At 36.6% G+C, this 27,993-nt stretch overlaps 3 protein-coding genes across 5 annotated transcripts; 2 read left to right on the forward strand and 1 right to left on the reverse strand.

Annotated features, from left to right (window-relative positions):
* The first annotated feature begins 1,168 nt into the window (after positions 1–1,168).
* Positions 1,169–17,991, forward strand: si:ch211-106e7.2 (uncharacterized). 3 transcript variants are annotated; one of them, XM_066666842.1, is made up of 5 exons: positions 1,191–1,306; positions 9,881–10,055; positions 13,586–16,890; positions 17,003–17,059; positions 17,153–17,991. In XM_066666842.1, exons 3-5 carry the CDS (start codon positions 14,085–14,087, stop codon positions 17,293–17,295), a joined length of 3,006 nt encoding a protein of 1,001 aa, XP_066522939.1. In that variant the 5' UTR covers positions 1,191–1,306; positions 9,881–10,055; positions 13,586–14,084; the 3' UTR covers positions 17,296–17,991. The 3 variants fall into 3 exon arrangements, with proteins under 3 accessions (XP_066522938.1, XP_066522939.1, XP_066522940.1); XM_066666841.1 differs by lacking the exon at positions 9,881–10,055 and having other exon boundaries at positions 1,169–1,306; XM_066666843.1 differs by lacking the exons at positions 1,191–1,306; positions 9,881–10,055 and adding an exon at positions 1,372–1,407.
* A 3,779-nt stretch (positions 17,992–21,770) lies between these two features.
* amn1 (antagonist of mitotic exit network 1 homolog (S. cerevisiae)) lies at positions 21,771–24,449 on the forward strand. Its single transcript, XM_066668260.1, has 7 exons — positions 21,771–22,006; positions 22,118–22,250; positions 22,895–23,024; positions 23,108–23,325; positions 23,579–23,635; positions 23,922–24,033; positions 24,137–24,449. Exons 1-7 carry the CDS (start codon positions 21,978–21,980, stop codon positions 24,208–24,210), a joined length of 753 nt encoding a protein of 250 aa, XP_066524357.1. The 5' UTR covers positions 21,771–21,977; the 3' UTR covers positions 24,211–24,449.
* Positions 24,450–25,013: 564 nt separating this feature from the next.
* Positions 25,014–27,330, reverse strand: etfbkmt (electron transfer flavoprotein subunit beta lysine methyltransferase). Its single transcript, XM_066668259.1, has 3 exons — positions 26,825–27,330; positions 25,579–25,709; positions 25,014–25,422 (listed from the first exon to the last, which is right to left on the reverse strand). The coding sequence occupies exons 1-3, from the start codon at positions 27,100–27,102 to the stop codon at positions 25,076–25,078; spliced, it is 756 nt and encodes a 251-aa protein (XP_066524356.1). The 5' UTR covers positions 27,103–27,330; the 3' UTR covers positions 25,014–25,075.
* Positions 27,331–27,993: the final 663 nt, after the last annotated feature.

Below are 27,993 nucleotides of genomic sequence, written 5' to 3' on the forward strand. Positions count from 1 at the left end.
ACGATGTCCACTCACTAGGAGTTCAAGACACAAAGTTCGAAGAGTATGTCACGTACACTAGATTATATAGACAAACCCCTCCCTGATCTGATTTGTACAGATGCATTGTTTTCCAACCACAGAGCTGGTTTGAACCAGATGTGGTTTTAATGTCTCACTCTTTAGTCCCTCTACTTCTTATCAAATGTCTGCTTTCTGCACTTCTGACCCCTGTTTACAAGTTATTCTGAGGGGCTTCTAAGAACTGTTCACACTTTTTGTCACCTTTGCAGTGTTCATTTCCAGTTGCCAGAGGTCATTTGGTTTCCATTCACTGATTAGATGCAGTTGCCTTCTTTCTTCACACCACATCTTTTTCCCCTGATAATGCTAGTAAACACAGACTCTTATTCTACTATCATTTGCAAGCTTTTGAATATAATTCTTAATACTGCTACAGTGCTAATAATTGTTAATGCAAGCTTTGAATACATCCTTGATTACTGCAGGCGTGATGCTGATAATTAATGTTAACCTTTCTCACACAGGGTATAGACAGTAGAACACACACTTATGGACATTTGAGTGTCCTATCCACCTACAATAATGTTTGTTGTTGTTGTTGTTTTTTTGGACTGTGGGAGGGCTGAAAACTGAATCCTAAATCTTTACTTTGCTTTTATAATCGTTTTCATTTTTATTATTATGAACACAGTTCATAAAGAGCAAAACCAAACTGAAGACAAGGTTGACTAAAAAATTACATTTTAATATTGTTTTGTAACAACCCTGTGTAGAATTACACAGCAAATGGATTTAATTTAATTTTGCATTATCAATTTATTATATTTGCATGTATTTTCATTATCAATTTATTGTTTTCATTTAAATTATTATTTGGCTTGATTTTCCCCTCTTCGGGGACTGAGGAGGTTCTCAAGTTGCCTGATCTAAAACTTGCTTTGCAGTGCTAATTTATGTTTGAAAAGTCGGTCAACAAATATTCCTTAGATGTTTATGGTGTGTATTCATGGTAATTTCCTTTTGACTCAGTGTTTCATGAAAGCCTCCTCACATTTACCTTTACAGTGGATGAAGTTCTTTCGAGGCGGGCAACACGGAAGAACACTAGTTAAGAAATGAGAACAATAAGCGGAATAACACGGAATAACACGGAAGGACGCAGAAGAAGGGGTGGGAGAAGTCGCTCTGGGCGGGAGTTTGTGTTCACCACAAAGGAAGACCCTCGCTGTTACTTCTCCGCGCATGTGGATTTGATACGTTTCACGAGGAACCGCTATCAAAACAGCAGAAAGACACAATAACTGTGAGTACGAGGTTTTATTAAACTCGGTCTGCAGCATTCATTAATGCAAACCTCATCTGAACATTAATCAGATATGCGATATGGACAAAAGTGTTATCGCGGTATGTTTTCCATATTAATCGATATCTATTTGTGATGTAAAATGTTTTATAAATCTTTGTAAAAACTCAGCAGTGAGTACACTACACGGATGTCAATGATTTTATATTATTATTATTATTATTATTATTATTATTATTATTATAACATTTAAATATTTATCAGAACACATACGTGAATAGTATGCAAATATTCAAGTTTGTAATTGCATATGTCAGTTTACATAGACTGCCCTGAACGAAAAAATAAACATAAAAATAACATACTGAAAAACTGTAACATAATGCTCTTACTATTAAAAAAAAGTGAGTGTCCTATCATTAACACAAACATTGCCAGACACAGAGTAATTTTCTTCCTGACTATCTGTAAATATACAGATAACATGAAAAAACCATCTGTCAGCTGATAATCATGTTTTATGACTGCGGTTAAGCCAGCCGCCGTTTGAGAAACCACGGTTAAACTAGCCGCACGTCAGATTTGAGTGCGCGTATACTAGTGACAGAGCGGTAATACTCAATGCGCATGAAGACCTGAGCTTATGCCCTTCATTTTAAAGAAAGTAACAGCATTTAAGCGGTTTATATATTGGTTATTTCTAATAAGCATTTCATGCAAATAACAGATATCAGTTCAGTGTGTACCACACTATGTACCTATGAAATATGAAGTGATTTTACTGTATAGTTTTTGAGTAAATGACATTCAAAATCCTCATAACTGTCCATTATTTTTAATGTTGACTTAGGTTTACTGCTTTATAAAATGGTTATTTTGAATAAGTAGTCCATACAACCAACAGATATCAGTTCTGTATTTGACATATTATGTACCTATTAAATATGAAATCATTTTACTGTATAGTTTTTAAGTAAATGACATTTAAATTCCCCATAATTTTCAATTGTTCTTGAACATGAGTCAGGTTCACTGCTTTATAATGTGGCCATTTTTAATAAGTAGTCCACACAACCAACAGATATCCGTTCAGTATTTACTATACTATGTACCTATGAAATATGAAGTGTATTTACTGTATAGTTTTTGAGTAAATGCTATTTAAAATCTCCATAATTGTCCATTGTATTTAATGTTAACTCAAGTTTACTGCTTTATAAAATGGTTATTTTTAATAAGTAGTCCACACAACTAACAGATATCAGTTCAGGATTTACTATTCTATGTTTCTATTAAATATGAAGTGATTTTACTGTATAGTTTTTGAGTAAATGACTCATGTTCAAAAATATTGGACAATTATGGGGAATTTGATTGTCAAGTTCACTGCTTTATAATATGGTAATTTCTAATAAGTAGTCCATACAACCAACAGATATCAGTTCAGGGTTTACTATACTATGTATTTATGAAATATGAAGTGATTTTACTGTATAGGTTTTAAGTAAATGACATTCAAATTCCCAATAATTGTGCATTGTTTTTAATGATGACTCAAATTCACTGCTTTATAATATGGTCATTTCTAATAAGTAGTCCATACAACCAACAGATATCAGTTCTGTGTTTGCCATACTATGTACCTATGACATATGAGGTGATTTTACTGTATAGTTTTTGAGTAAATTACATTCAAATTCCCCACAATTGTCCATTGTTTTTGAACATGAGTCAAGTTTACTGCTTTATAAAATGGTTATTTTGAATAAGCAGTGCATACAACCAACAGATATGGGTTCAGTGTTTGCAATACTAAGTACCCATGAAATATGAAGTGATTTTACTGTATAGTGTTTGAGTAAATAACAGTCAGACTTCCCATAATATTTCCAATGTTTTTAATAATGACTCTATCTATCTATCTATCTATCTATTGTGGAAAATACTATTACTAACTACTACGCTTGGCAAGCAATTGTATATGATTTGGCATTAGTTAACCTTAAAGTGACCCTGCAAGGCTTAGGCAACATAAGTATGTGCAGGAGAGTAGTCAAAACAGGATACAGAGAAGGATGGGGGTGCACAGCTAATCAGGTGGATCAGCTGAAGCAGAACAGAAAGTTCATAGAAGATGAACATAACCAAGTAGGAAGAGCAAAACAACAAGGTTGCTCAATATAGCAACCACATAGCAACATTGACCATTGACTTCATAGGGCAGAGAACGAATAATAAAAAGACACCTCTCCCTAAGTGCAGATCATATGCAGATATCTAGCAGTATATATACAGGAGTCAGAAAACGAGGTCTTAAGAGAACAGGAGGTAGAAGGCTAGGATGTATTGAATGTACTGTTCCCTCCGGAATTCCGTCTAATAAAAAACAGTTTTGATTGTTCACTCAAACTCTGTGTCAACCTCTTCTGTTCCAATTATTTGCAATGAACACGCAGGATGGATTTGTCCACACTCTATCTATCTATCTATCTATCTAGAAATAACCATATAAATCAGTACTTGATTCATAATTAAGAGCAATGGACAACTATATGGATTTTGGATGCCATTTACTCAAAATCTGTACAGTAAAATGACTTCATATTTCATTGGTACACATTAGGGTAAAAACTGAAATGATATCTGTTGCTTGAATGGACTGCTTATTAGAAATAGCAATTTTATTGAGCATGGAACTTAAATAAACATTTTAAAATATGGGGATTTTGGATGCAGTTCACTCAAACTATACAGTAAAATCACTTCATATTTCATAGGTATATAGTATGGCAAACACTTGTCGTGGGAAACAATTTTATTACTTTGTGTTTGTTGACAAATATCCTTAAATGATGATTAGTTAAATTAGCATTTATAACTACATACTCATTGTGTGAAAATCTTGTACCTTATATGCATTTATATGAATGACTAACCAGCATTTACATTATGTATTACTTACACATGTAGTTAAACATTTTGCTTGATCCTGCACTACTAACTCATATGATAAATACTCTTAAAGACATATTATAAGCTAACTTCACTGTATGGCATGATAACTCACGTGCTATTTACACATTCTTCATTCTTAACGTCTAACCTTGAACAGATGTGCACTCCAGGCTTCTAAAACACTGACATCAATCATATTGTTGATCACGGAGGCGCTGATGTGTAGCTTCTGTTTGTGGCCTTGAAGTGCGTTTCTGACTCCCTAAATTTTAGTCTCTCAGGAGAAGAGTGCTAGGAAGAGAGGCCCATTGTCAGCCTGGCCAGATAACGAATGTCTTCAAGGTCACAACATGCACCTGAATCTTGCACGTGAAGAGCTGAGTACTAACACGTGAAATTATGCATATTAATATACGCTAATCAGCCAGAAAATGCCTCACCGGCAGGGTTTACGTCATTTGGGGTATAACTGTTGGAGTCAGATCTTGAGAGGTCAGAGCTTTACTTGGGAGGGGTATTGCACTGTTCTCAATGTATTGGTTCTCCTGGATCCAGTATTGTTAAATAAATACTTTGATTTGCTTTGAACTTCACTCGACTGGTGTCTGCGACTCTTCCGTAACGAACACGCCTCCCCCGAAGAGGGAGAGTGTATTTTGGACCCTTTTGATATTTTCTCATAAGTTGGTAAATTTTAAATACTCTGAGAACGGTCCAAAAGGACATTTTTATCTTCACACTGAACTGATATCTGTTGGTTGGATGGACAAGTTATTCAAAATAACCATTTGATAAAGCAGTAAACTTGAGTCATCATTAAGAACAATGGACAGTTATGGGGAGTTTGAATGCTATTTACTCACAAACTATACAGTAAAATCACTTCATATTTTATAGGTGCATAGTATGTCAAACTTTGAACCTATATTTGTTGATTGTATGGACTACTTACTAGAAATGACCAATATATAAACCGCTTAAATGCGGTTACTTTTCCTTTAAAATGAAGGGCTTACTTTCAGGTCTTCAGGCGCATTGAGTACCGCTCTGTCACTAGTATACGCGCACTAAAATCTGACGTGCGGCTGGCTTAACCGCAGTTTTATGAAAGCAGTCACATCCATTCTGTTTGAGTTAACATTGTTTGTGTGCATTATTCTATTTTGTTTTTGTATTATATGTTGTGTATGTGTCTTTGATCACAGACCACCTTACAAAATAGTTCAGTGAAAGTTATATTTACCAGTATGTTTCTTACTAACATGTCGTGTAGAAAAATTTAGAAGACAATTATTACCAACCGTTGGTTTTAGCAAGTATCCTATGGGTAACTGAAAATTGAAGATTTGCATTGGATATAGGGAACTGAATGTGATTTATTAATTTGGAGCTAATTGGTGTTGGGGTGTTTAGATGTTTAACACTTGTTTTATATATAAAAACAGAGAAAAGAGGAATTGTGAGCATAATTGTGCAGTAGGGCTGTGCCATATTGTATCATTCGCAAATAATATCATCATAATATCTAAAACAACTTAAAAAATCAGTATTGTGATATTCTGACTTGTTTTTGCACAATGACTTCATGCAGTGGCATATGTTCATCACTTGAGTCAATTAGGCACACTAAAGTACAGTGGAAAGTGTCTCTGAGCTGAAGTAATCTGCTCCAAAAAGAGGGAGTGATTTCAGTCTAGGGCTGGACAATAATTTAATATCAATATATATTGCAATAATAAAATGTTTCAATAACAATTATATGGTTTTTTTTTTTTCTTTTTTAATGCAATTTCAATATATATTATTTACAGCATCTGTCACTGACTGACGGTCATTACAGGGTGCTGCCATCAGTTCACTGCACTCGATTTTAACTTAAGTTTAAAAAATGTAATGATGTTTGATGGGGATATCATGCTGCTTTCAGTTTTTGGCAGTTTTCTGTGGTTTTTTTTTAATGTGGACGTGGTTTGGTTACAAAATATCAGATGAACAATAAACCATGGTAATATGTACCAAATTAAAGAAGCCTATAACAACAAAAGAGTGAAACACAATCTTTTTTACCACATCAAGCAGAAGCACCTAGCTGAGGAAGAGGAAAATCAAAAATGCCTTTAGAATTGTTCAACAGAAAATGAGCTGTAACCCAAGCAGATAACCCACACTGTGATATTATTTTTGGGCTGTAATTGTTTACAAAGCCCTGTAGCCTGTTGGACAGTTGAGCTGAGTGTGCAGGGTCCAACCCTGCCAATGTCCTAATGTTCTCACCAAATGTATAGAATGAAGGGTTATCCTCAAACCATCTATGACACTGTTCTTTTCCTTACTTCTGCAAGCTATATTGAGAAATTAGACAAATGATACATTAATGTTTTCCAATAGTTAGATTTTATCAGCAGCTTTATTACAGACTTTAGGTCAAAAAAATATTCTGCTTCAGTGTGTGGGTGTGGGTGTGGGTGTGTAGCTGAGTGATTCAACTGATGTTTAAGATTATCCATTTTATTTATATCCTCTTACTCTTACCTTAAAAGTTACCAAAGATGATTTTTCATTTGTAAACATGACTGATTATTTACTTTTTATTATTTATCACCCTTATGGCCAGCCCAAAAGAGAACAAAAGTCATAAAAACCTTCATTTTCAGGGTTGTTTCTGTATGCAAGATTCAAAATATGAGTAAACAGCGTACAGGTGCTGGTGATAAAATTGATTTATTATTGGTCACGAAAAAGATGATTTATTTCAGTAATTCCATTCAAAAAGTGAAACTTTTTGAGACTGATAGACTCCATGCCATGCTGCATTGCTGCAGTAATTCAGGCAAAATGAGCCCCATCTAAGTACTGAGTGCTGTATATGCTCATACTTTTCATGTTCATACTTTCCAGTTGGCCAGCATTTCTAAAAATCCTATTTTTGTATTGGTCTTAAGTAATATTCATATTTTCTGAGATACTGAATTTGGGGTTTTCATTAGTTGTCAGTTATAATCATCAAATAAAAAGAAATTAAAAGAAATAAACACTTGAAATATATCAGTCTGTGTGTAATGAATGAGTATAATATACAAGTTTCACTTTTTGAATGGAATTACTAAAATTAATCAACTTACGATGTTATTTTAATTTTATGACCAGCACCTGTAGATTTTAGTTTAAATATCTTATGTGTTTTTTTATTTTATTTTAATTACTGAAAACATTTAAGTAAAATGTTTCATATTGATAGGTTTCAGGTTTTCTAACCACATTCTGTGGTTTAAGTTATTTGGCTATTATTTGGCTGCATTAACCCCCTGCTGTCAAAATCCCTGGCAATATACATGAAAATGGCCCAATTTTGATATAGTTTTGTCGTATCTGACACGCTTCCAATTTCAGAATTCAATTTCAATATGAGCGTTGGGAACGAGGAGTGGTTGTGTAGTATGACAGAATCAAAGATCAACGACGTGGCATCTTTTTGCCTAGTCTGACAAATACTATTGCATATTTCTTGATGACCAATAGGAGGACAGAGCGCTGTCTGGTGTGCATATGTAACACATTACCTCTTACTTAGGGCCTTATGAAATCTGTTTTATTTTTTGGCAAATTTCATTAAATTTGTTTTCGTTTATCTATTTTTTTTTCTTTTTTCACACATTTGGATTTTTAGGTTTTTCATTTTTAAAGAAAATAAATGGAATTAAACAAACATTGGTAAATGACAACTTTGTATTTATTGAAACTGCTGCAATTGAAATATTACCTAAATACCATCTTTCTCTTCTCCATATTTACTCATATGCACCAGTGTAGTGTCAGTTGGAGTAACCATTTATTAATTTCATCTGGAAACAGGGGTTATAATCAAGACTGAACTTCAGGTGAACCTTGATCTTCATTTCAGTGCCTCCTCACCAGGCAGAGAGGAACTCCTGAGGATTAAAATGATACCTTGTTTGGTGCCTCAAAGATACCGAAACTGGACTTTTTATTCAGGCCGCCAGAGGAACAACACCTCCAAAAGCACACACATAGAACTTTGTGACATATATCATTCTGAATGCCTTTTATATCCACAAAATGTAATTTCTTGTGTCTTCCATTGATAATCCTACAGAAATATAAACTGTCTAGTCTAATCTAATGGTGCCTTTATCTATATTTTTATATGCATTTTCTTAATCTGATAAGTACCCAGGGAAACTGATTCTTTACTCTCATATTAACATATGTCTTTGTTATAACAACATGTATAATTGCTAATCTCTCGTCCGACCCTTGCCAAAGCTAACAATATTTAGGTTCTTATATACTTTTACCCAACAGGAATTAAGTATTATAAGCGCACAGTGATATCTGACTCACATGAGCACGAGTCATGTGATACGAAACGAAAGACACCATTTCTGAACTAGGCCTGAGGCAAGTTCTGGACTCAGCCTACACCAGACAGCGCTCTGTCCTCCTATTGGTCATCAAGGAATATGCCATAGGATTTGTCAGTAACTAATCAGTCATGTTTACAAATGAAAAATCATCTTTGGAAACCTTTTAAGGTAAAAGTATTTGAACAGGATATACATATATAAAATGGATAATCCTAAGCATCAATTATATCAATCAGGCAAGAAATGCCCCCAAAAAAACTAAATAAATAAATAAAATAACATTTAAAAATAAACAAATTCAGGGCACATTTTATAAATATATAATTATAACAAAATAAACATTTTTAAAGAGGTATATTGGATTCGGCACAAAGAGCTACAAAATTTTCCACAAACTTATGCTTTACATCCGATGACTTTGCTGTTTCCTCGATAACTGTTTTGGACTTGAGGTGATAATTGCAGGTATCTTATTTTGTGTCCTGTCTATTGTATGTTCATATAACTTGAAGATTGTTGGTTATGGTGTTATTCTGCGTGCGCACATGAATATTTTGAGCAGGCATATTATAATCACGAGCACGTAAAACCATTTTGAGTGAGGAACAATCACTGCTTGCTGACAGATACGGCCATGACCCCACCCCAGATTTTCATTCAGAGTTATTTTCATTCTGGGAGGTGGTTTTACACATGCACACCGAGGTATGTGCATGAAAACAGAAGCATTTGTAGTAAGTACAGATACTAAAAGAACAAATTCACAGCTTCTGGATAGTGTTTTCATAGGTCCCTATGTACTCTTTGCAGGATAGACAGTCCACACTGCCCTCTTTGTAACACACAGGAATGGGTCCACATTCGTATTTTCTTTTTCTTTTCAGAACACAAAACTACCAGCATCACACATAACACTTCTGTAGCCAAGACTTGACAGACCCTCCCCGATGACATCTATACAGACCCGATGTTAAACGTATAGTGTTGCCAGTCTCCTGACCAATACACTGCATGAATTTATAGCGGTAATCTGATCCCGACATCAATGTTACAATGCAGTGTAACTGCAGAACATCACAAATTGGAATGTAAAAAAAAAATAAAACTTCAGCTTCCCTTTTTATTGACCAGCTTAAGCTTACCAAGAATGGTGCATGTAAATAAAACGTTGTATAAACATTCTGAATGGAAAAAACTACGGCAGCTACAAGTTTAATTTGGAGCTTAATTACAGGTGGCCGAAGAAGAAGAAAACTTCACCTTAGTGTCCACTCTTCCAGTCTGCTAGCTTGCCATGCACCTCTGAGTGAAGCTGGTATTTAGAGGAGAGATGGAGAAACACCACTGAAAGCATGTTTCCCAGCATGCCACACAGCAACGGGGTGCAGATCTTAGAATTTACACAGCAGGTTTGTGGCTTCTTGCTCTGCTCTGAATTCTTTTACACCTCGATACCTTTACATGAAAATTAGTCATCTGCTGCTGTGTCAATGGTTAAAATGTCAGATCGTTCACCTTTAACTTATGATCCCTAACTCTAACAAATGTTACTTACTAGTCCAACACAATAGCCAGCTAAACATCTCTTAACTTTTTAGCTATTTTGGCTCACACCAACAACCAAAACCCAGTCCAGCATTTGTCCTCTTCTGCTGGTTTACAGCCTCTTCCATAAAGTCAGAACTTGGAAAACGGAAGCTAATGACATCTTATAGATAACTGAAAACCCATAGCTGTTTGTGTGTGACGTATGCCAGAAAATGTTATGCACATCTCAAGAAAGGTTTCCTGCCTGCCTCCAAGATATACAGAGTGTTGCTTTTAAGAAGAACTTGCTTACATGACAAGAAAGGCTTTCACACTGTGGTGATGTAGCATTCTTTTAATGGTGGACACTTGTTTACTTGATGCCTCGTGTTACTTTTGTAGTAGTATGTATTTATAAATGATATTAGTATGTATTTATGAATGATCTTTCAGATCAAAATTATTCAGTCCTGGGACTTTTTTTTGCATCCTTCCTGAACAGTGTAATACTAGATGTGCTTTCTCTAGACCCACAAAACACATGTACAGTGGAGCAGCAAACACACAAGCTGCTCAATTATATGTAAAAGTGTGAGAACCACTGCATCACTGGCAGGATGAAATCTGCATATTTCCTTCAGAATCCCAGGTTTGACTATCTATGCAATAGACGTTTCTAGGGAGGCTGAGAAGTGTGATGACATGATAATTGGCTCACACTCTCCAGTACCCTTAAAAAAATAAATAATAATAATAATAATTGGCAACTACCTTGGTTTGCCAATTCAAAAAACTGTTCCGGATTTCCATTCAAAATTGTAGAGACATGTCAGCCAAGAGAGCCCCCTCCCCCAGATAAAGAGAACCTTCAGCAGTTCTAAGAATATGACATATTGGACACTGCTGGCCCTACCTCCTGTAAAGGATGCATGTTTCTTGGGTTTGGAACTGTTTTCATGCATTTACCCCAGTTTTAGTCGAACCGAAGATACATCACAGAATACGTAATCAACTATGCTCTTTGTGGGTGTGGCCATTGCTCCTTGCTCATGTACTAGACTCCTTGTAATGAACTAGACATACCCACAGATGTCGTCACAGTTCGTGTTGAAACACCTACTGTTCTTTGGTTCCTGCTGTGAACAAACTTTTTGGGTTCTGGAAAATATTTTTTGTTGGTGGAAATGTGGTGCACGGTTCAAAATTAAGTTTGCGAACCAGAACTGAGTTTCACCATTCTTGCTGGAGACTTTCCATGTAAGGCGCGTTCTCACAGCTGGAAATGTTCTACATGGTTTAGGCATGGGGCTGTGCCTGTGTAGTACATGCAGGAGGCATGGCATGAAATCGCTAAGAATTCTCTGGAAAATTACCTGCTGTGTTCACACATTGGCTCAATGTCATTACATGACATTGGACATTGTACTGGGGGGATTGCCAGATAATGTCCGGCAATTTACAGTATAACCCTTATTGCTTGTTTCATTCCTCAGGGTAATGTCCAGAAATGGGTGACTGTGCATATCTGAAAGGGCTCTCCAGTATTAAGGCATGGACTTTCAACATTCACCACTAGTATACGTGCAATGATTTGGTGTCCTTCTGACATACCTTTTTCAGCTTTCATGTTAGCTTTCACATCTGTCTGTATTCAGATTTTGAAAGACACATTCCATCTCCTTTATGATAAAATTTTGAATTAGCTCTTTAGATTTTTCCTATAAATTGTCAGCTTAATGTTGACAGATTGTAAATGTGGGTGGCAAAATGTGCAGCACTGAATATTTTACAAATCAATATTTAATTTCACTGTTAATTGTAAGCAAGTCAGCCTGCATTTGGAATGCTTATTCACTTTTGTCACATTCCTGTTACCTGTCTGGGAATTAACGTTGACATTTTCACTGAATTGGCACTTAATACAACTTGTTTTCGTCAGCAGTCAATGTTTGCACACCTTCAAGTTCTTTTTTTGAGCATGGTCCGCATCCCATGTTTTCAGAAACATATTTCCTTTGTTCAAACTATTTATTAATTCTGTGAGTTCCAAATCATGCGTAAGGAAATTTCACACCATGGATTTGCTGTTGTCTGCAGTCTCTGTATTGTGGAGAAAATTTGTTCATGTTTCTGGACTTCTTCAGTACAGATTGATCCATGTTTGTCCAAATGTGAACCAGTCACAGTTGTTGCTGTCTGCTTTGACGTGATGCATGATTACATTTCTGAAGAGGTGCATGTCAGGCTACACCTTAGGCTCTGAAACATAAATTGGGCTTTAGTTGTAGGTAAACTTTTTGCCACATCTCTAGGAATAGTGAAATGCTGATATAATTTAGAATGTGAGTGTGTGTGTGTGTGTGTCACACTGCAAAGGACTGGTGCCGTCTCCAGGGTGTGTCCAATGATTCCAGGTAGGCTCCAGACCCACTGCAACACTGGACTGGATAAGCAGTTACAGACAATGAATGAATGATATTATTTATTATATCTGTATTATGTTTTCTTCTTCTGAATAAATTTTATATTTTGACATATTTTCCTGGGGCGGCACGGTGGTGCAGCAGGTAGTGTTACAGTCACACAGCTCCAGGGACTTGGAGGTTATGGGTTCAAGTCCCGCTCCGGGTGACTGTCTGTGAAGAGTTTGGTGTGTTCTCCTCGTGTCCGCGTGGGTTTCCTCCGGGTGCTCCAGTTTCCTCCCACAGTCCAAATACACACATCAGTGGGTGGATTGACGACTCAAAAGTGTCTGTCGGTGTGAGTGAATGTGTGAGTGTGTGTGTTGCCCTGTGAAGCCCCCTCCAGGGTGTATTCCCACCTTGCGCCCAATGATTTTAGGTAGGCTCTGGATCCACCGCGACCATGAACTGGATAATTACAGGTTACAGAATTACAGAAATTACAGATAATGAACGAATAAATGTATCTTTCCTTCCATTTGTTTAACCATTTATAAATATTTATATTATTTATTTATTTGTGTAATTATTTTACTCATGGAAATGAGGGGGATTTAAATAACTTATGTGACATTGTCTCCTCGTTCTTATTAGTTGTTTGAGTTGCTATAGGAAAGTGGGACAATAATTAGTTATGTAAATACTACTTGCTGACTGGAAGTAAATTCAAATGTTATTTTGTTTTAGGTGAATGATGGAAGCCAACTCACAAGGCAAATCTAGGCTTAAAAATTTTTTTAGGGTTCAGGCAAAGACTGTAAGGCCCAGAAACACCACACTTAATTTTGTTTTTGTTAAATCTCCTGTTTTAAAGTAATTTTTAAAGATACACACAATGAAAATTTAGCTCCTAATATTTTGTTCTTTCAGTTTTTAAATTCTGGTGTTTATTCACCATATAAGATTTAACTTTTAAGTAATAATTCTGATATTTTTTTCCCCTTTCCCAGCTTATATCAACACTTGCAAATCTGTTTTGATTCCAAGAGTGATGGCAAAGCCTGGATCAGGAAATTACACCTCTGCAACCTAACACAAACTGCACCTGTGTTAACCTAAATATGAGACCATCCTGATGGACAAGCAAAGTCTTTTATGTGTAAAACAAACGGTATTTGGAAGTTGCAAGACAAGACCCCAAAAGATTCCACATCTTGAGTCCCCCCTTTAGAGGAAAAAAGACTCATTGGGAGAACTCTGTTAATGCTGGACAGAGCTGTTTTTTTGAAATAATGACTGAAACTGCATACCACATCAGCATACACTGCTGGTAACACAAAGTGGCAACAGGAATTATTAATAACTTGTCTAAGGACTACATCCAACTGAGAGGCACACTGGCCTAGACTAACTCCTGACCCAGTGTTACATCAAGCTGAAGTTGGTCATGGAAGATTTAATTCAAAGTTGAAATTACTTTCACAGCCAACACTGAACAGGCGGTCAAAAATGCAGAAAAGGAACAGGATGCATGATTCGATGCCTCACACAATTCATGATAATGCTGGGTATGGATATGATACTGAAAATGTATTTGACCATCAGAGGATCCTCACAGCTGCTTCATACACAAAAAGCAATTTAGATAATAGCATAAGACACTTTACTCAACAATTTGGCAAGAGCAATCATATTGCTTGTGCCACATCTACACAGCTTAATCTGCAAAATTATAGTATGCCTAAAGACAATATTCAGCAGAATTATGCCTCAGAAAGAGCTGTCGCTGTTGTTGCACCATTACATCAGCAACTAGAGGCATGTGCAGATATTTCAAAGTATTCAACAAAAGCAAACCTAGTATGCCTTGAAACAAGACCTAAGAAAAAAGAGTCTCTTTGTGGTAATGCATTACAAACGCATAATATTTCAGAGAAAATGCCATCTGAATTGATGCAAGAAACAGTAGTCTGTCAACACTCAGAGCAAGAAGGTCCTGCTGAATATAATGTACTTTCTAACCATAGTAAAAATGTGTACTCTTATGCTGCTGCACCTATAACTAAGTGGTCTTTTCAAAAATTGCGTACGTTGATCACTGAATCAGAGCAGAAGCAGCAAAAGATTCAGAGAAGTATTCCTTTCAAAGACATTTCCAGTGAGATTGTGAAGTTGTACTGGGATGGAGATTATCAAAATTTCTGTCGAGCTGTCAGATCAGACCTTTTTGTCAACATCATGACAGATGTCCGACTTCACTCTAGACAGGAAAACTCTGTAATACTTAAAGAAATTTCAAAAGAGAAATTGGACCAAGACTTTCACATTTTAAAAGATGACCCAGCACCAAAAACCCTGATGTACAAATCTTTCAACTGTTCAACAAAAGTAGCTGAATTTGAATTAACAGTAGAGGAGCAGAAATCCTTACAAATGACAGAAAATAAAAACTCAAACTTACCTGAAACAGAGCCTTCATCACAGGCACGAAGACAACCAGTACCAACTGGACAAGACAAAAGCTGTGCACATATTGGAAAAAAGGTGCTAATAGCAGAGCCAACAAATATGCATATTGAAAATAAAGGGATTAGTCCCATCAGAGAGAGACACGTGACTTTGCATGAGCACCTGAGTGAGACGTCATCAATTGTGACGGTTCAGAACTGCAATAATGTAACAGAGAATAGTGCAAGGACAGAGCAGCTGGTCCAAACACTCTGTGAAAATCAGACTGCAAGAGGTGAAGTGCTGCTATGTGAAAATAAACAATCACCAGCAATAAGTGATAAATGCAAGCCAGAAAATCTGAAACTCATTGAAACACAACTGATAGATGACTGTGGTAAAGCAAGAGCTACAGATAATCTTGATCAAATAAAGGTTCTTGCACCAGAAACAGCTAGAAAGGTTACAACCAATATGTTGAATGATGAGGCAGAAAGCATACAATTAGCTATGTTTACAAAAACGTATATGAAAAATGATCAAGTTAAACAGTCCGATAAAAAGCATGACGATTTAAAAAAAAAGCCAGTAAGCCACCGAAATCATGCCACTCATGTTTTAGAAAAGTACTGTTGCATTGCAAAATGGTTCGGGATTTTAGGATATGCCTATGGTGAACAATGCAAATGTGACGACAAACCTGAGCAGAGGTCTGGAAATGATGTCTCAGGCAAAGGGTTGATAGAAGAGACAAGCATTATGGAACAAACATCGACAGCATCACCTGTTCTATGTCAACCCAGCTTGGATGATCTTGAGATTACAGAGGTTATCTCAGACTATAATGATGTACTTACAATATCAAATATAATATCTGAGGAATTCACAAAAAAGCCTCTGAATGTATGTGGTGGACGTTCTTTCAAGAACAAGAAAAAGTATTACAGACACAATGCTGATGGAAATAAAAGGACCCTCCTACCCCCTTGTGGTTGGTTTGCATCAAAAGCTGATTTAATTCCTAGCCTTAGCAATGCTGCGTTGCACACAAACATGGCCTTGCCTCTGTCATCTGCAGGGCACACTAATTTTCAATGTGATGAAAAGCGTGAAGTAACCTCTAGGTTTCAGAAAGAGGGTAGATTAGTCAATCTGGTATTATATGGGTCATCTAGTAAAATGCAGAAAAGAACTTTATCAACTCATTGTTACCTGAAGAACAAGGTTTCTGGAATGACATATCTTAATAAATTGCATTTCCCTCCAGCCACTATTAATGTAAGAGTGAGCCCTCAGCGTGATCATGCAAACAGCAGTCGGAACCAGACTAATAAACAACGTATTCTGAAATCCTTGAAGAACAGATATGTACCAACAAAGATGTCTATAGAGCACAAAAGCTCAAAGTTGAAAAATGTTCAAGAGATGGAATTAAAAACAGATGATGGTAGTACATCAGCGACTAAACCAAGCACATTTTCTACAACATTTGATTTGAAAAGGCCCTTGCTGGTACATCCTGATGACAAGAAGAAACATGGATTGGAGTCTGTGAAAGGAGACGTGCCCTTCTCTGCTAAGCAACAAAAAGATCGGCCAGCCAGTAGTTCAGATAAAAGAAGACATGTAATTAGAAAGAAAAAACTAAAGAAGGGGATATTGGCATCCATTAATCCTGCTATGGAACAGAATGGAAACAAGAGTAAACCAACAGATTCATCCTTTGGACTGCACCACTCTTCTGGCAAAAATAAACAGGGAACTCACAGGGGTTTAGCACTAGATTTCAAAGTACTGCCAGAATCTTTCAACTTCAAAGATGGTATCAATGTGATGGAAAGTGATCAGTCTGTACACAAAGAGTGCAGTAAGTATTATGCCTGTTTTTCCCCTCCCCACTTTCCCACTTCTTTTATTTATTTTATTTTATTTTATTTATTTAAAATCTACAAATATGATTTTGGTCTACATTTCTTTAGAAAGCCCTGGCCTAAAATGTAAGACTGAAAATCTGAGAAAGAAGACAGGAGTTCCAGGTAAAAAAAAAAATCTTATCTACATTTTATTAATAATATACATTTTATACATAATTTTTGGCCTAACATTCTATTTGTTCTCTATATAATTAGGTGTTTGGTGTGTTAGCCCCAGGAAGAAAGTACTGAAATCTGCCCAAACCTCAGATGTCTCTCGGTCATCGAGCATGTTTCAAGAATTTAAAAAAAAGTTTGAAGATAGGAAGCAGCTTGCTTACAAAAGCTGCTTTAAGTGAAAATTGTTCAGTAGATATTGGTGAGATTTTGAATAAAAACGAAATAATCCATCATGTGGACATTTCTGACTTTGAACATCCTCATTTGATTGACAGAATGAAGCATACTCATGCTGTATTGCTTTTAATGTTTCTTGAAACATTCTAGATGTATGGTAAGCATACTGTGTGTGTTTTTTGTCTAATGTAAAAGCATAATGCTACCAAAGGCTCGTTCTGTGATCTGTATGCTATTATATTTTGTTGGGATAAAATCTTATTTTGTACATGATTAGTTTTCATTTATTCACTTTGCATTTTGTTGGCAAACTGGATCCACTGCAACCGTGAACTGGATAAGCGCTTTCAGAATATGAATGAATTAAAAAGACATTCTTAATCATCCAAACGGTGTCCTCATGCATTTAACCTGGAAAAGTATGATGTCCTCATAATATAGCTTTTTTTCTTCTTCTTTTTTTCCCCCAAAGGCTAATAAAAAACCAGCTGTAACAACAGTAGCCTGAAGATGGATGATTAGCCAACAGCTTGTATAAAAACGTGCATCCTCAGAGATAAACATGCTAAATTTGAGCCCTATCATCACTGAAAGCAAATAAAACATGAAGACTATTCTCCTTTTTAAATTGAGCCCTGTGTCTGAAATGTGACCAGTGTCTATGCACTATGAGAGTAATCATCATAGCCAAGCATCAAAGGCCATTAGAGGCATAGAGTGTTTCTATATACTTGTGGCTTTATGCGTATGAAATTGTTTAAATTAGGCTCCAGACCCACCGTGACCCTGAAGTGGATAAGCAGTTACAGAAAATGAAATATATTCATTCATTATCTGTAAGCGCTTATCCAGTTCAGGGTCGCGGGGGGTCCAGAGCCTACCTGGAATCATTGGGCGCAAGGTGGGAATACACCCTGGAGGGGGCGCCAGTCCTTCACAGGGCAACACAGACACACACATTCACTCACACTTTTGAGTCGACAATCCACTTACCTACGTGTGTTTTTGGACTGTGGGAGGAAACCGGAGCACCCGGAGGAAACCCACGCGGACACGGGGAGAACACACCAACTCCTCACAGACAGTCACCCGGAGCGGGACTCGAACCCACAACCTCCAGGCCACCTGCTGCGCCACTGTGCCACCAATGAAATAGATTGTTTAAATATTTAAAAAAAAATCTTGGTCTTGGAAAATGGCAAACAAATGAGAGCACGCATTAGAAAATGGAGACACGTTAGATAATGATAAATCAAAAAGTTGAGTGCATGAGAATTTACAATTTGATGAAACGAGGTAATGAAAACAGGCATGTTTGTCTTGTTACCATATAAACATGGAATTTGCCCTTAAAATCTGATTTTCAGACAGCTGTAACCTTAGCTCAACTTACAGGGTTGCAGAGAGATGAATCTTTAGAATGCAGATTATATACAGAATAATTTCAATAATATTTCACCATTAGCTAGTGTGAAATACCCAGTGATCGAAATCCTAATTTTTCCTGAGTGAAATCCCATGTAAAAAAGTTACAGAGAATGTTCTGAGTTATGACCCAATTTAAAAACCTTTCTTTTAACTAAATAATTCTTCTAATAGTTCATTGCCACGTTTAAATGAAATGCCATATGTGAGATATTATGCCTGCCACTGCTTCGAAACTCTAATTACCACCCCCAGCACCACTTGTCCCTTCAAGTGATTTCAAAAACTGGGAAATGCCCAGTTTGCTACGAATTGCACCCGAATGGCAAACAAAAGTATTTACCACTGGTAAAGTCGAGTATACATGAGTTTACACAATGTGACGTACCTTTTAATCCTTACCCTGGAGAAAATGGAAAATATGCATTTGAATTGTATAATTATGTATATTTTCTGTGAATAAAAGTAAAATATTATGATCAGATGTTATTACTCAAAAAAGCGTTTAGTTATTTTGGGGACATGTTTAATACAGTGGGCAGTTCTTCAGCCAAACGCCCGAACAGAGTGACTACTGCCACCTGGTATATACAACTTTCTGATGAGCACCCAAACGCAGCATAAGTCTGGTTATGATACTGGTTAGAGTTTGGTCATTCTAAGAGTGATGTTTGGAAAACAATGATACTATGCTCCAGAATCAAGTTCATTTACTTATTCCAGAGTCATCAAAGAGTTCTGTTGCCTTCTCTGCATAAAACAAGTGAACTGATGTGGAGTGTCAGCCCATATTACCCTTTGATTCAGCATCCTAAAAGCTCTTGGATATGAATGTATCCTTGGTGAAGGTAAACTCAGAGCACACTCAGCAGGGATGTAAAACACACCCGCCCCATCAGTCATTTCTGGAAGGCATTGCCACACACCCGCCCCATCAGTCATTTCTGGAAGGCATTGCCACATTGCTAAATTAAATACACAAAAAAGATTAAAATGCCTAAAACATTGCAATCCTGCACAAATACAGACAATGTAACATTTTAGGGGCACATCCATTGCTACAACAATATCATTGAATTGCTGAGCATCTACAGAAATAGAATTCGCATATATTTTATTTAATAGTGGCTATTGAGTAAATTCTAACAAGAGAGGATTTTTGTCTTTCACGGTGAGAAATGAGAAATAGCAATAAAATTTGGTTTATGGCTATTTTGTTTAATACAACAATTGTCTATTAACTCAATTCACACTGCCAAAAATGGTATTAAAACTGTTATGTTGAGGCTACAATAAATATGCCAGTAAAACATGTGTTTTATTCATCATTCATTGTCTGTAACTGCTTACCAAATTCAGGGTTGGGGTGGGTCCGGAGCCTACCCAGAATCACTGGGCACAAGGCAGGAACACACCCTGGAGGGGGCGCCAGTACTTCATGGGGTGACAAACATTCACACACACACCCACAGACACACTTGAGTCACTAATCCATGTTCCAATGTGTGTTTTTCGACCATGGGAGAAAACCCACATGGACACGTGGAGAACACATCAACTCCTCACACACAGTCACCCAGAACATGACTTGAACACACAGCCTCCAGGTTGCAGGAGCTGTGTGACTGCAACACTACCTGCTGCGCCACCATGCCGCCTGTGTTTTATTCAATTATACAATTAAACAGTTTTGTCCCACATTGTGTCAGCAATAATAAAATGATATAGTCGTATGCATTAACAACCCATTTAACTCCACTGATCACAATAACAACCGGAACAAATATATCAATGCATTTCCAGCAAATACATAAATAAGAAAGTGTCTCAGTGAAATATGTGCAGTGTGACATGTTTAGAATAAACTATTACATGACCAGAACTGCTTATGTTCTTGCTGCACCATGAGAAGAGGATGGCTGCATCACCGCTCTCAAAGAAAAGATTAATAAAGTATGTTAACATAAAGAGGGGACAATTGTTGTCTGGTGTGGATATATGCATCTTCATTTACTCAACTTTCTTTAGTGTGGTCATGGGATGAGAAAACATGTTGATGCAACAATAGTTACCAATACAATAGTGGGATAACATAATGCATCTAAATATACACTTATATACATGTATAGTTCTTCTACAAAACTGTATACACTATTTTTTTCTTTTAGCTTCACTTTTGAGTCATATTCTAAACTTATGTACATGGTTTTCCTCCCACAGTACAAAAACACACTTTGGTAGGTGGATTGGTGACTCAAAAGTGTCCATAGGTTTAAGTGTGTGTAGCCCTGTGAAGGACTGGCGGCCACTCCAGGGTGTGTTCCCTTCTTGCACCCAGTGATTTCAGGTAGGCTCTGGACCCACCATGACCCTGAACTTGATACGCATTACAGACAATGAATGAATGAATGAATACATGTTGAACAAAAGAAGCAATGTTAATGTTCTATTATCTTTGCTTTCGGTATTCATAAGGGTATTTCAATGTGTAAAATAGTCACACTAGAATATAATCTTGTGGAAATACTGGGGTCTGTTAATGAGAGATTTAAATGTGATATGAACTACGGTAGAATATACAAGAATGTACATGACTGCATAGAATGTATATGTTAAATGCATATGCACCATATCATCCCACCAGTCACAACTGTGACCAATCATAAAACAAACATTTCCACCCATTCTTCCTTGAAAATGTAAAAAAATAATGATGGATTTTTTCAAAGGGATAATAATAACATATAAATTGGATAATTATGTCTGGGGGAAAAACGAGTTAATAAGACAATCTAAAGTAAAGCAATTCTAAAGTAATTTAAGCTAAATTATTTAAATTATTTTTTAAATTAGAAACTAATAAATTGCATCACCACAACAGTAAATCAACACTTTAAAAAACATGTTGACAAAAAAAGCATAATGTCCCTATAATAATTATTTCTGTCATAATATTCCGAATAAAATTGTGAGGTTGTTAATACTGGATTTAGATTTGTAATTAGTTGTTGAACCTCCGCTTTCAATATTTTTTTTCAACGAACTTTTATTTTGAAATGTGCCCTACGACCAAGAAGTAAACAATATAGATGGATACAAACAAACCGACGTGGTATTGAAACGGAAAGACTTTAAAATTTAGGAAAGCGAAGCGAGATTCTCAGTGCTGTCAGAGTTTAATGATCCGTTGTTTAATAGGAGGCGGGAAACCGACACGAAGTGTGAAGGAGTGAAATCTCCACATCACCAGGACGCTGAGATGGCAGCCGTGGATTCTCTCCTGAATCTGTGAGTACTTCTGTAATTCTGTTCGGTTGCTAGACATTGTTAAAATAATGCATATCAAACCTTTTATATTCAGAGTTCCCTGCTGAATATAAACTCGCTGTGTGCTGGCAGGAGCGCTGCGAGTGTGGCTCAGTGTGTGGATCAGTACAGAGACTATGTGCAGACTTTACCACCCAGCGCCAAGGACAGAATTGTGCAGATCCTGACCGCTAAGGGCAAAATCACCGACAACAACATCAGTCAGGTGAACCTACAACATGAAGAGCTAAAGTATATACCGTATGTGCTGACGTAACTTCACGGACTCTGTATACATCGATCAGCCACAATATTAAAACCACACAAGGACAGATGAAACGAACAGTGGTGATTACAGTGCCCCACCTGTCAGTGGCAGAAAGTGAACAGTGAGGTCTTGAAGATGCTGTGTGAGAAGCAGGGGCAAGCAGAAGGATCTGAGTGACTTGGACAAAGGCCAAATTATGAAAGCTAGATGTCTTCAAGAACAAGGACACACTTTCGTGGTAACCGTTGGTGTTCCCTATTGTTAATGGCCTTTTTAGGCAAGATATTGCCACAAGTATCCACATTTCAGACAAGTGAAAGAGTTCAGGATTTTGAGTTGGCCCCTAAATTCCCCAGATTTCAAAAACTGATTAAGATTTTTTTGGGATTTGCTTGTAAAACAAGTCTTGCTGCTAATGTCTTGGTGCTAGATGTGTTGAGTCATTCATACGTCAGTGGGTCAGAACTGTTTTAGTGGCACAAAATATGCCCAGTGGTTTTAATGTTATGGCTGTTTTCTAGACAGTAGAAGGTTGTTGGTGTTATACTTGTGACTGATCAGTGTATATGTACTCTTTCTTAAGCCGTGTTGTGTGTTTACAGGTCTTACATCCTGGAATCTGCACACTAGACTTGCAGAACTGCAATATTTCGGACTCTGCACTCAGGCAAATCCACTGTCCAAGACTAAGGACTATAATACTTAGAAAATGTGTGAACATCACTTCAGAAGGTATATCATAACAGTCCTTTAACTACGTGCAGAATTATGTTGATTTGAAGACAAACTAATAACAATTTTAACATTTGCTCTAGGTCTGTTAAGCTTGGCGTCCCACTGTCCGTGTCTTCAAGTTGTGGATCTTACTGGATGTTCAGCTGTAACTGATTCAGGAGTTCAGGCACTGGCCAGGAACTGCCAATATCTAGAGGTCCTTTCTCTCATGGGGTGCCCCAGAGTCAGTGATATAGCTTTGACTGAAATAGGGGCCAACTGTAGGTTTCTTTACAGCATCTACTTCGGTGGGACTGATGTAAGTAGTATCATTTGTATAGACTCAGATTGGGTTCTAATGATGAGTACTAGCAGTATTTCATCTGCAGTGAATTACATTACAATGTACATTTTATATTAAACCAGTTTTTACATTTCTAGAAAAATGCTCAAATGCTGATGTAGGCTTTGATATTTTCAGTTATTTTCCAAATAAAAATGTTTTATTCTAAAGATTTGAGCTTGTTTTGACTGTGCTTCCATTCTTTAACTGGTTTGAAATTCTCCTTCAGGTTACTGATAAGGGTGTTACGAGTCTTGCAACTGGGGTTTGCTGTCAAAGTTTAAAGGTACCGTGTGTGTTTGTTAAACAAACAGTTGCAGGATGAATGAGAACCTGAGATTTTTTCAGGTTTAAGGATGTCTAGGGTTCCCAAGTGGCATAACTAGCAAAAAAAATTTGCTCCACTTATAAAAAATCTGAGGACTGCTCAGAATACTTCTGTAGAGTCAATAGTGTCATATAAATCAAGCTGTGAGAAATTAAATGGTCAATGATGGTATCAAGGTTGTTAGCACATGCTCTGCTTTAATATAAACTTCCTAAAATGCATACTTGTGTTTATTTCCAATCAGGAGTTACAGATGGTAAGATGTCATAACTTGACCGATAAGGCTGTGGCTGCTGTTTTGTCCAGCTGTGCCAACATCAGGATATTCAACTTTCATGGGTGCCCACTTATTACAGGTATGCTGTAGGATGATAAAAGGTTCTATAAATGTAAATGTTAAACACTTTTTTATTATTATTTTGGATAATGTCACTAAAACATGTATTTGAATTATTTTAGATAAATCAAGGGAAGCACTTCACAATCTCACTGGGCCAAATAAGATTCAGCATGTTTCCTGGACTGTGTACTAAGAGCCTGCGCTCCTCATCTACTGTGGAAAAAGTAAACCTGCAGCTTCTACATGAATAGAACGCTGCTAAGTCAGTTCTGTGTAAACAAACCAACATCCCATATCATTTACACCATATAAATTATTATAAGAAATATGGCTTAATGTTTGAACTGTTGAAAAATGAAAGGATGTAATGAACAGTTTTTTGCCTTTAATCTTTCAAAAAAAACAAACAAACAAACAAAACAATAACCTGGAGCACACACACATCATATTACATACAAGGAGATCCGATTAAATTTCTAAGATGAATAATTTGTTAAATTAAGAAGCACTACATTTTTGTATATTTATTTATTTAATTCACAATTCAAGGTACTTAATATGGGTCTATATTGTAGGACTGTAACTCTTATTTGTCTTAATGAATCATTGATAAAGATTAGCTGAGAACTCCAGCAAAAAATGGACTGTGGATTGTGGATCTCTTGTAAAGGCAAATATGTGAATCAGACTTTTCTAAACTGAGGCTGAGGGACTGTTGCCCATATTTCGTATTAATATTTATGTTAATGTTTAGCCTCATTAACAATAAAAAAGCAAAATGCAAAATGTTGTTATCAAATGGATGTCTAATAGTTACTTGAGGAACCATCTGGAAAAATATTAAGACCATTTATGCAGTTTAAACTCTGTTGAATATTACAGAAGTATTTTATTAACTGTACTTAATCTGTTGATGCAAACATTGTGTGTTATGTACAAAGTACCATTTGTGTTTGTAAACCAGTGTGAATCAGAAATGAAAACACAATGCTTTTTGCACCATAACACAGCTTCAAAAAAAAATTATATATAAATAAAATTATTTATATATATATATATCAGTCAGGTTGGTAAAGCCACACTGTGCTACTAGTTAATCCATAATTCTCTTCTTTAATTGAGTCCTGTAACTCAAACTGAGCCAGTTGGTGCAACAGCTTTTTGATGCTGTGACTCTCAAACTGAGCCCGTCCTGGATCTCCAATAAGGATTTGGGTTCTGTGGATCCTGACACATGCACGGAGCCAGTTATGTAAATCATTTGCAAGAGTCTCATCGTAGAACATGTCTCCCAAAAGAATGAGGTCCCAGTTCTCCGGTTCTGAGCCAATAATATTCTCAGTCAAACAGGACAATGGCTCCAAATCATTCAGTTCACAGTTGATCTGCGCGGCAGTCACAGCAACTACAACAACAAAGATTAGTGATCAATTGGAGAATGAAAATTAACGGCTCCTTAGCTAAAACAAAAAGTTTGTGTTCAGCATCCTAACTTATACACAGTATTCTACAGATGTTTCTTATTTATTTATTTTTCAAATATTTGTGAAAATTTTCTTACTTGCATCTATGTCATTGGCCACCACATGAGCAGCTCCGCTGAGTTTGGCAGCTATAGCAGATGCTCCACAACCACATCCGAGGTCCAGTACTCTTTTACCTGCTGATATTTCTGGGTTGTTAAGGAGATACCTAAGTCATAGTAAGATGCACACACTCAGAAACAAATAACAGTACAGTATATTATGGTCAGATTCACTAAGTTGCAAACAGTGTAAATCAACCCTTACATATACAATAGTGATTTTAAAGTGCAGTTGTGTTTTCTAAAGGTAATTTATATTCTCTTCTTCAGAGGGAGAGTTGAATATTTGCAGAGGTGGAAAGTACATTTACTGTACTTGAGCAGTTACTGTAACTGTAATTGTTACTGTAATTGAGTAGTTTTTTTGTGTACTCATCTTTTTTTAATGTACTAGTTTTTAAAATATGTAATTGAACTTTTACTTAAGTACATTTGCTTGAAGTATTATACTTCACTGCATTTTAAATTGCATCTGTTACTGAGTAAAAACTTAAATAAAAATGCAAGAAAAACAATTGCACAATCTACTGCTAAAATCACAAGAAATATGGAGATGGACAGGTCTGTCACCGGTGCAGTCCAAGTTATGTGCGAAACCAGTCGAATTCTGAGTTACTGTGGAAGGAAATTAACCCGTGGCCATATTTAAAAGACCACTTCAAATGCAAGAAAGGCAACATCTTTATAATGCAGTGTGAGCTGAGAGAATTAGCAGCTTATAAAAACCTACCATCACACATGCACATGTAGGGCACATTGCATGTACAGGTTAACTACAATTAACCCCTACAACTAATTTCTGTTAAAGAAAGGTGTGCTGACCTGCAGCTTAAAGCCCCACACATCAAACGAATGGCATTGGTTTCAGAGGTTTGTGATGTACAAAACCCTGACTATCTGGATCTTGGGACACTGCAGTTTCAGAATGTAAATGCTCAAGTGTTGTAAAGAATACATGTTTTGCCGATGATACTATGAAACTCCCCTGGCAAAATGTATGGAATCACCGCACATTGACAATATTCACACAGCTACTGTGTCGCAAATTTAAAAAAATCACAGAAATGACACATAACTGAATGTTACAGATAAAGGACAGTAATCACTCAGTGTTAAGGTAATTGGAATCAAAATGCTCAACAAGAAATACTCATGGAGTACTGGAAAGAAACAGTTTATATACAGAGGAACGTGTGTGTGAGTGAGAGTGAGTTTGTGTTACCTGGCGAGTGCTTGTCCCCCGGGCCAGTATATGGCCCAGAAAGGATCCGGAAAGGGCCATAACTCTGGTCTCTCTGTCCAAAATCGACACTTTGCTGTAAAGAGTCGTAGGGAGATTTCTGGAGTTAAGTTGCCATCTCTGACTATCTCGGTGTTTTCTGTGATAACACGCTTTAAGTCGCGGTCTGATCTACAGTCGTGTGTGTACCTCCGAGGACAAAATAACTTTCTCAGAGGCGCGTCTCTGGAGCGTAAACACACAAACAGCCCTCTGTTCATATCAACAACACACCAATAAAGCAGCGAACAACGCGCCTTCACCGGCTGTACGTCTGAAAATCAGTGGGTAAGGGACTACTATTCTGACAAACAGACATGCTCCAATCTGATCCACTAAACTGAAATTGAGGAAGTTCACGAAGCACTTCCTGCTCAGAGATTGCGTTCACTGCTAGACAACAAGCGTCGCCTACAGAAACACAGAAATATATTCACATTCATTCTCTCTCTCTCTCTCTCTCTCTCACACACACACACACACAATCACAAACTTTTGTAAATTGGTGTGGCTAAAGGCTTGCTGCAATACAGATTCCGGGTCTAAGTGTCCTGGGGTATGGAGGACCAAACCTGGCAAAACTAAAACTAAATTAATAAAGGACTCAATATTTCCTCCATAATAATGATAATAAATATAAAAATTAATTTAACCTGTATTTTTCTCTCCTGACAATTTTATTTTATTTTTTGTTTTATTACTATGTATTAGTTTATTTATTCATTTATTTTTATAACAATTTATTGTTTGCATTTATTTACGTCCCGATTACTCTTGAATGATAATAAGGGGGCTGTCCATCAATGATGTCACGGAGCCTGAACATTCTTATTGGTTTCATATCATTTTACACAATGTACAGTATCATGTAGACAGCACATTAGTAGATTCAACTACTTTAGCGTTGCCTATTATGGGCATAGACATTTAATAATGTAAGAATAGCTTGCATAAACTTAATAGAAAAGCATGGAATGAATTGGGATGCTAAGAAGCAGCTTCATATGGTCACTGTTCAAATAGAAACATGTATCTCCTAAAACGGTAACTTTATAGGAGAAAGAAAACCTCAACTTTCAATGGAAGTCAATGTAAAAAGACTTTATTCCAAG

The sequence above is a fragment of the Hoplias malabaricus genome, chromosome 4 (assembly GCF_029633855.1).
Source record: "Hoplias malabaricus isolate fHopMal1 chromosome 4, fHopMal1.hap1, whole genome shotgun sequence".
Taxonomy (NCBI): domain Eukaryota; kingdom Metazoa; phylum Chordata; class Actinopteri; order Characiformes; family Erythrinidae; genus Hoplias; species Hoplias malabaricus.

What these genes read in the sequence shown, in the direction of transcription:
- si:ch211-106e7.2 (XM_066666841.1), top strand. Translation starts at nt 14,085, where the DNA reads ATGCAGAAAAGGAACAGGATGCATGATTCGATGCCTCACACAATTCAT. An exon ending in GTCTGTACACAAAGAGTGCA is followed by an intron (nt 16,891 to 17,002) that starts GTAAGTATTATG and finishes ACATTTCTTTAG; the next exon opens with AAAGCCCTGGCCTAAAATGT. An exon ending in AAAGAAGACAGGAGTTCCAG is followed by an intron (nt 17,060 to 17,152) that starts GTAAAAAAAAAA and finishes CTATATAATTAG; the next exon opens with GTGTTTGGTGTGTTAGCCCC.
- amn1 (XM_066668260.1), top strand. Translation starts at nt 21,978, where the DNA reads ATGGCAGCCGTGGATTCTCTCCTGAATCT. An exon ending in TCTACTTCGGTGGGACTGAT is followed by an intron (nt 23,326 to 23,578) that starts GTAAGTAGTATC and finishes ATTCTCCTTCAG; the next exon opens with GTTACTGATAAGGGTGTTAC. An exon ending in TGGGTGCCCACTTATTACAG is followed by an intron (nt 24,034 to 24,136) that starts GTATGCTGTAGG and finishes GAATTATTTTAG; the next exon opens with ATAAATCAAGGGAAGCACTT.
- etfbkmt (XM_066668259.1), bottom strand. Translation starts at nt 27,102, where the DNA reads ATGAACAGAGGGCTGTTTGTGTGTTTACGCTCCAGAGACGCGCCTCTG. An exon ending in GGGGGACAAGCACTCGCCAG is followed by an intron (nt 25,710 to 26,824) that starts GTAACACAAACT and finishes ACTATGACTTAG; the next exon opens with GTATCTCCTTAACAACCCAG. An exon ending in GGCCAATGACATAGATGCAA is followed by an intron (nt 25,423 to 25,578) that starts GTAAGAAAATTT and finishes TTGTTGTTGTAG; the next exon opens with TTGCTGTGACTGCCGCGCAG.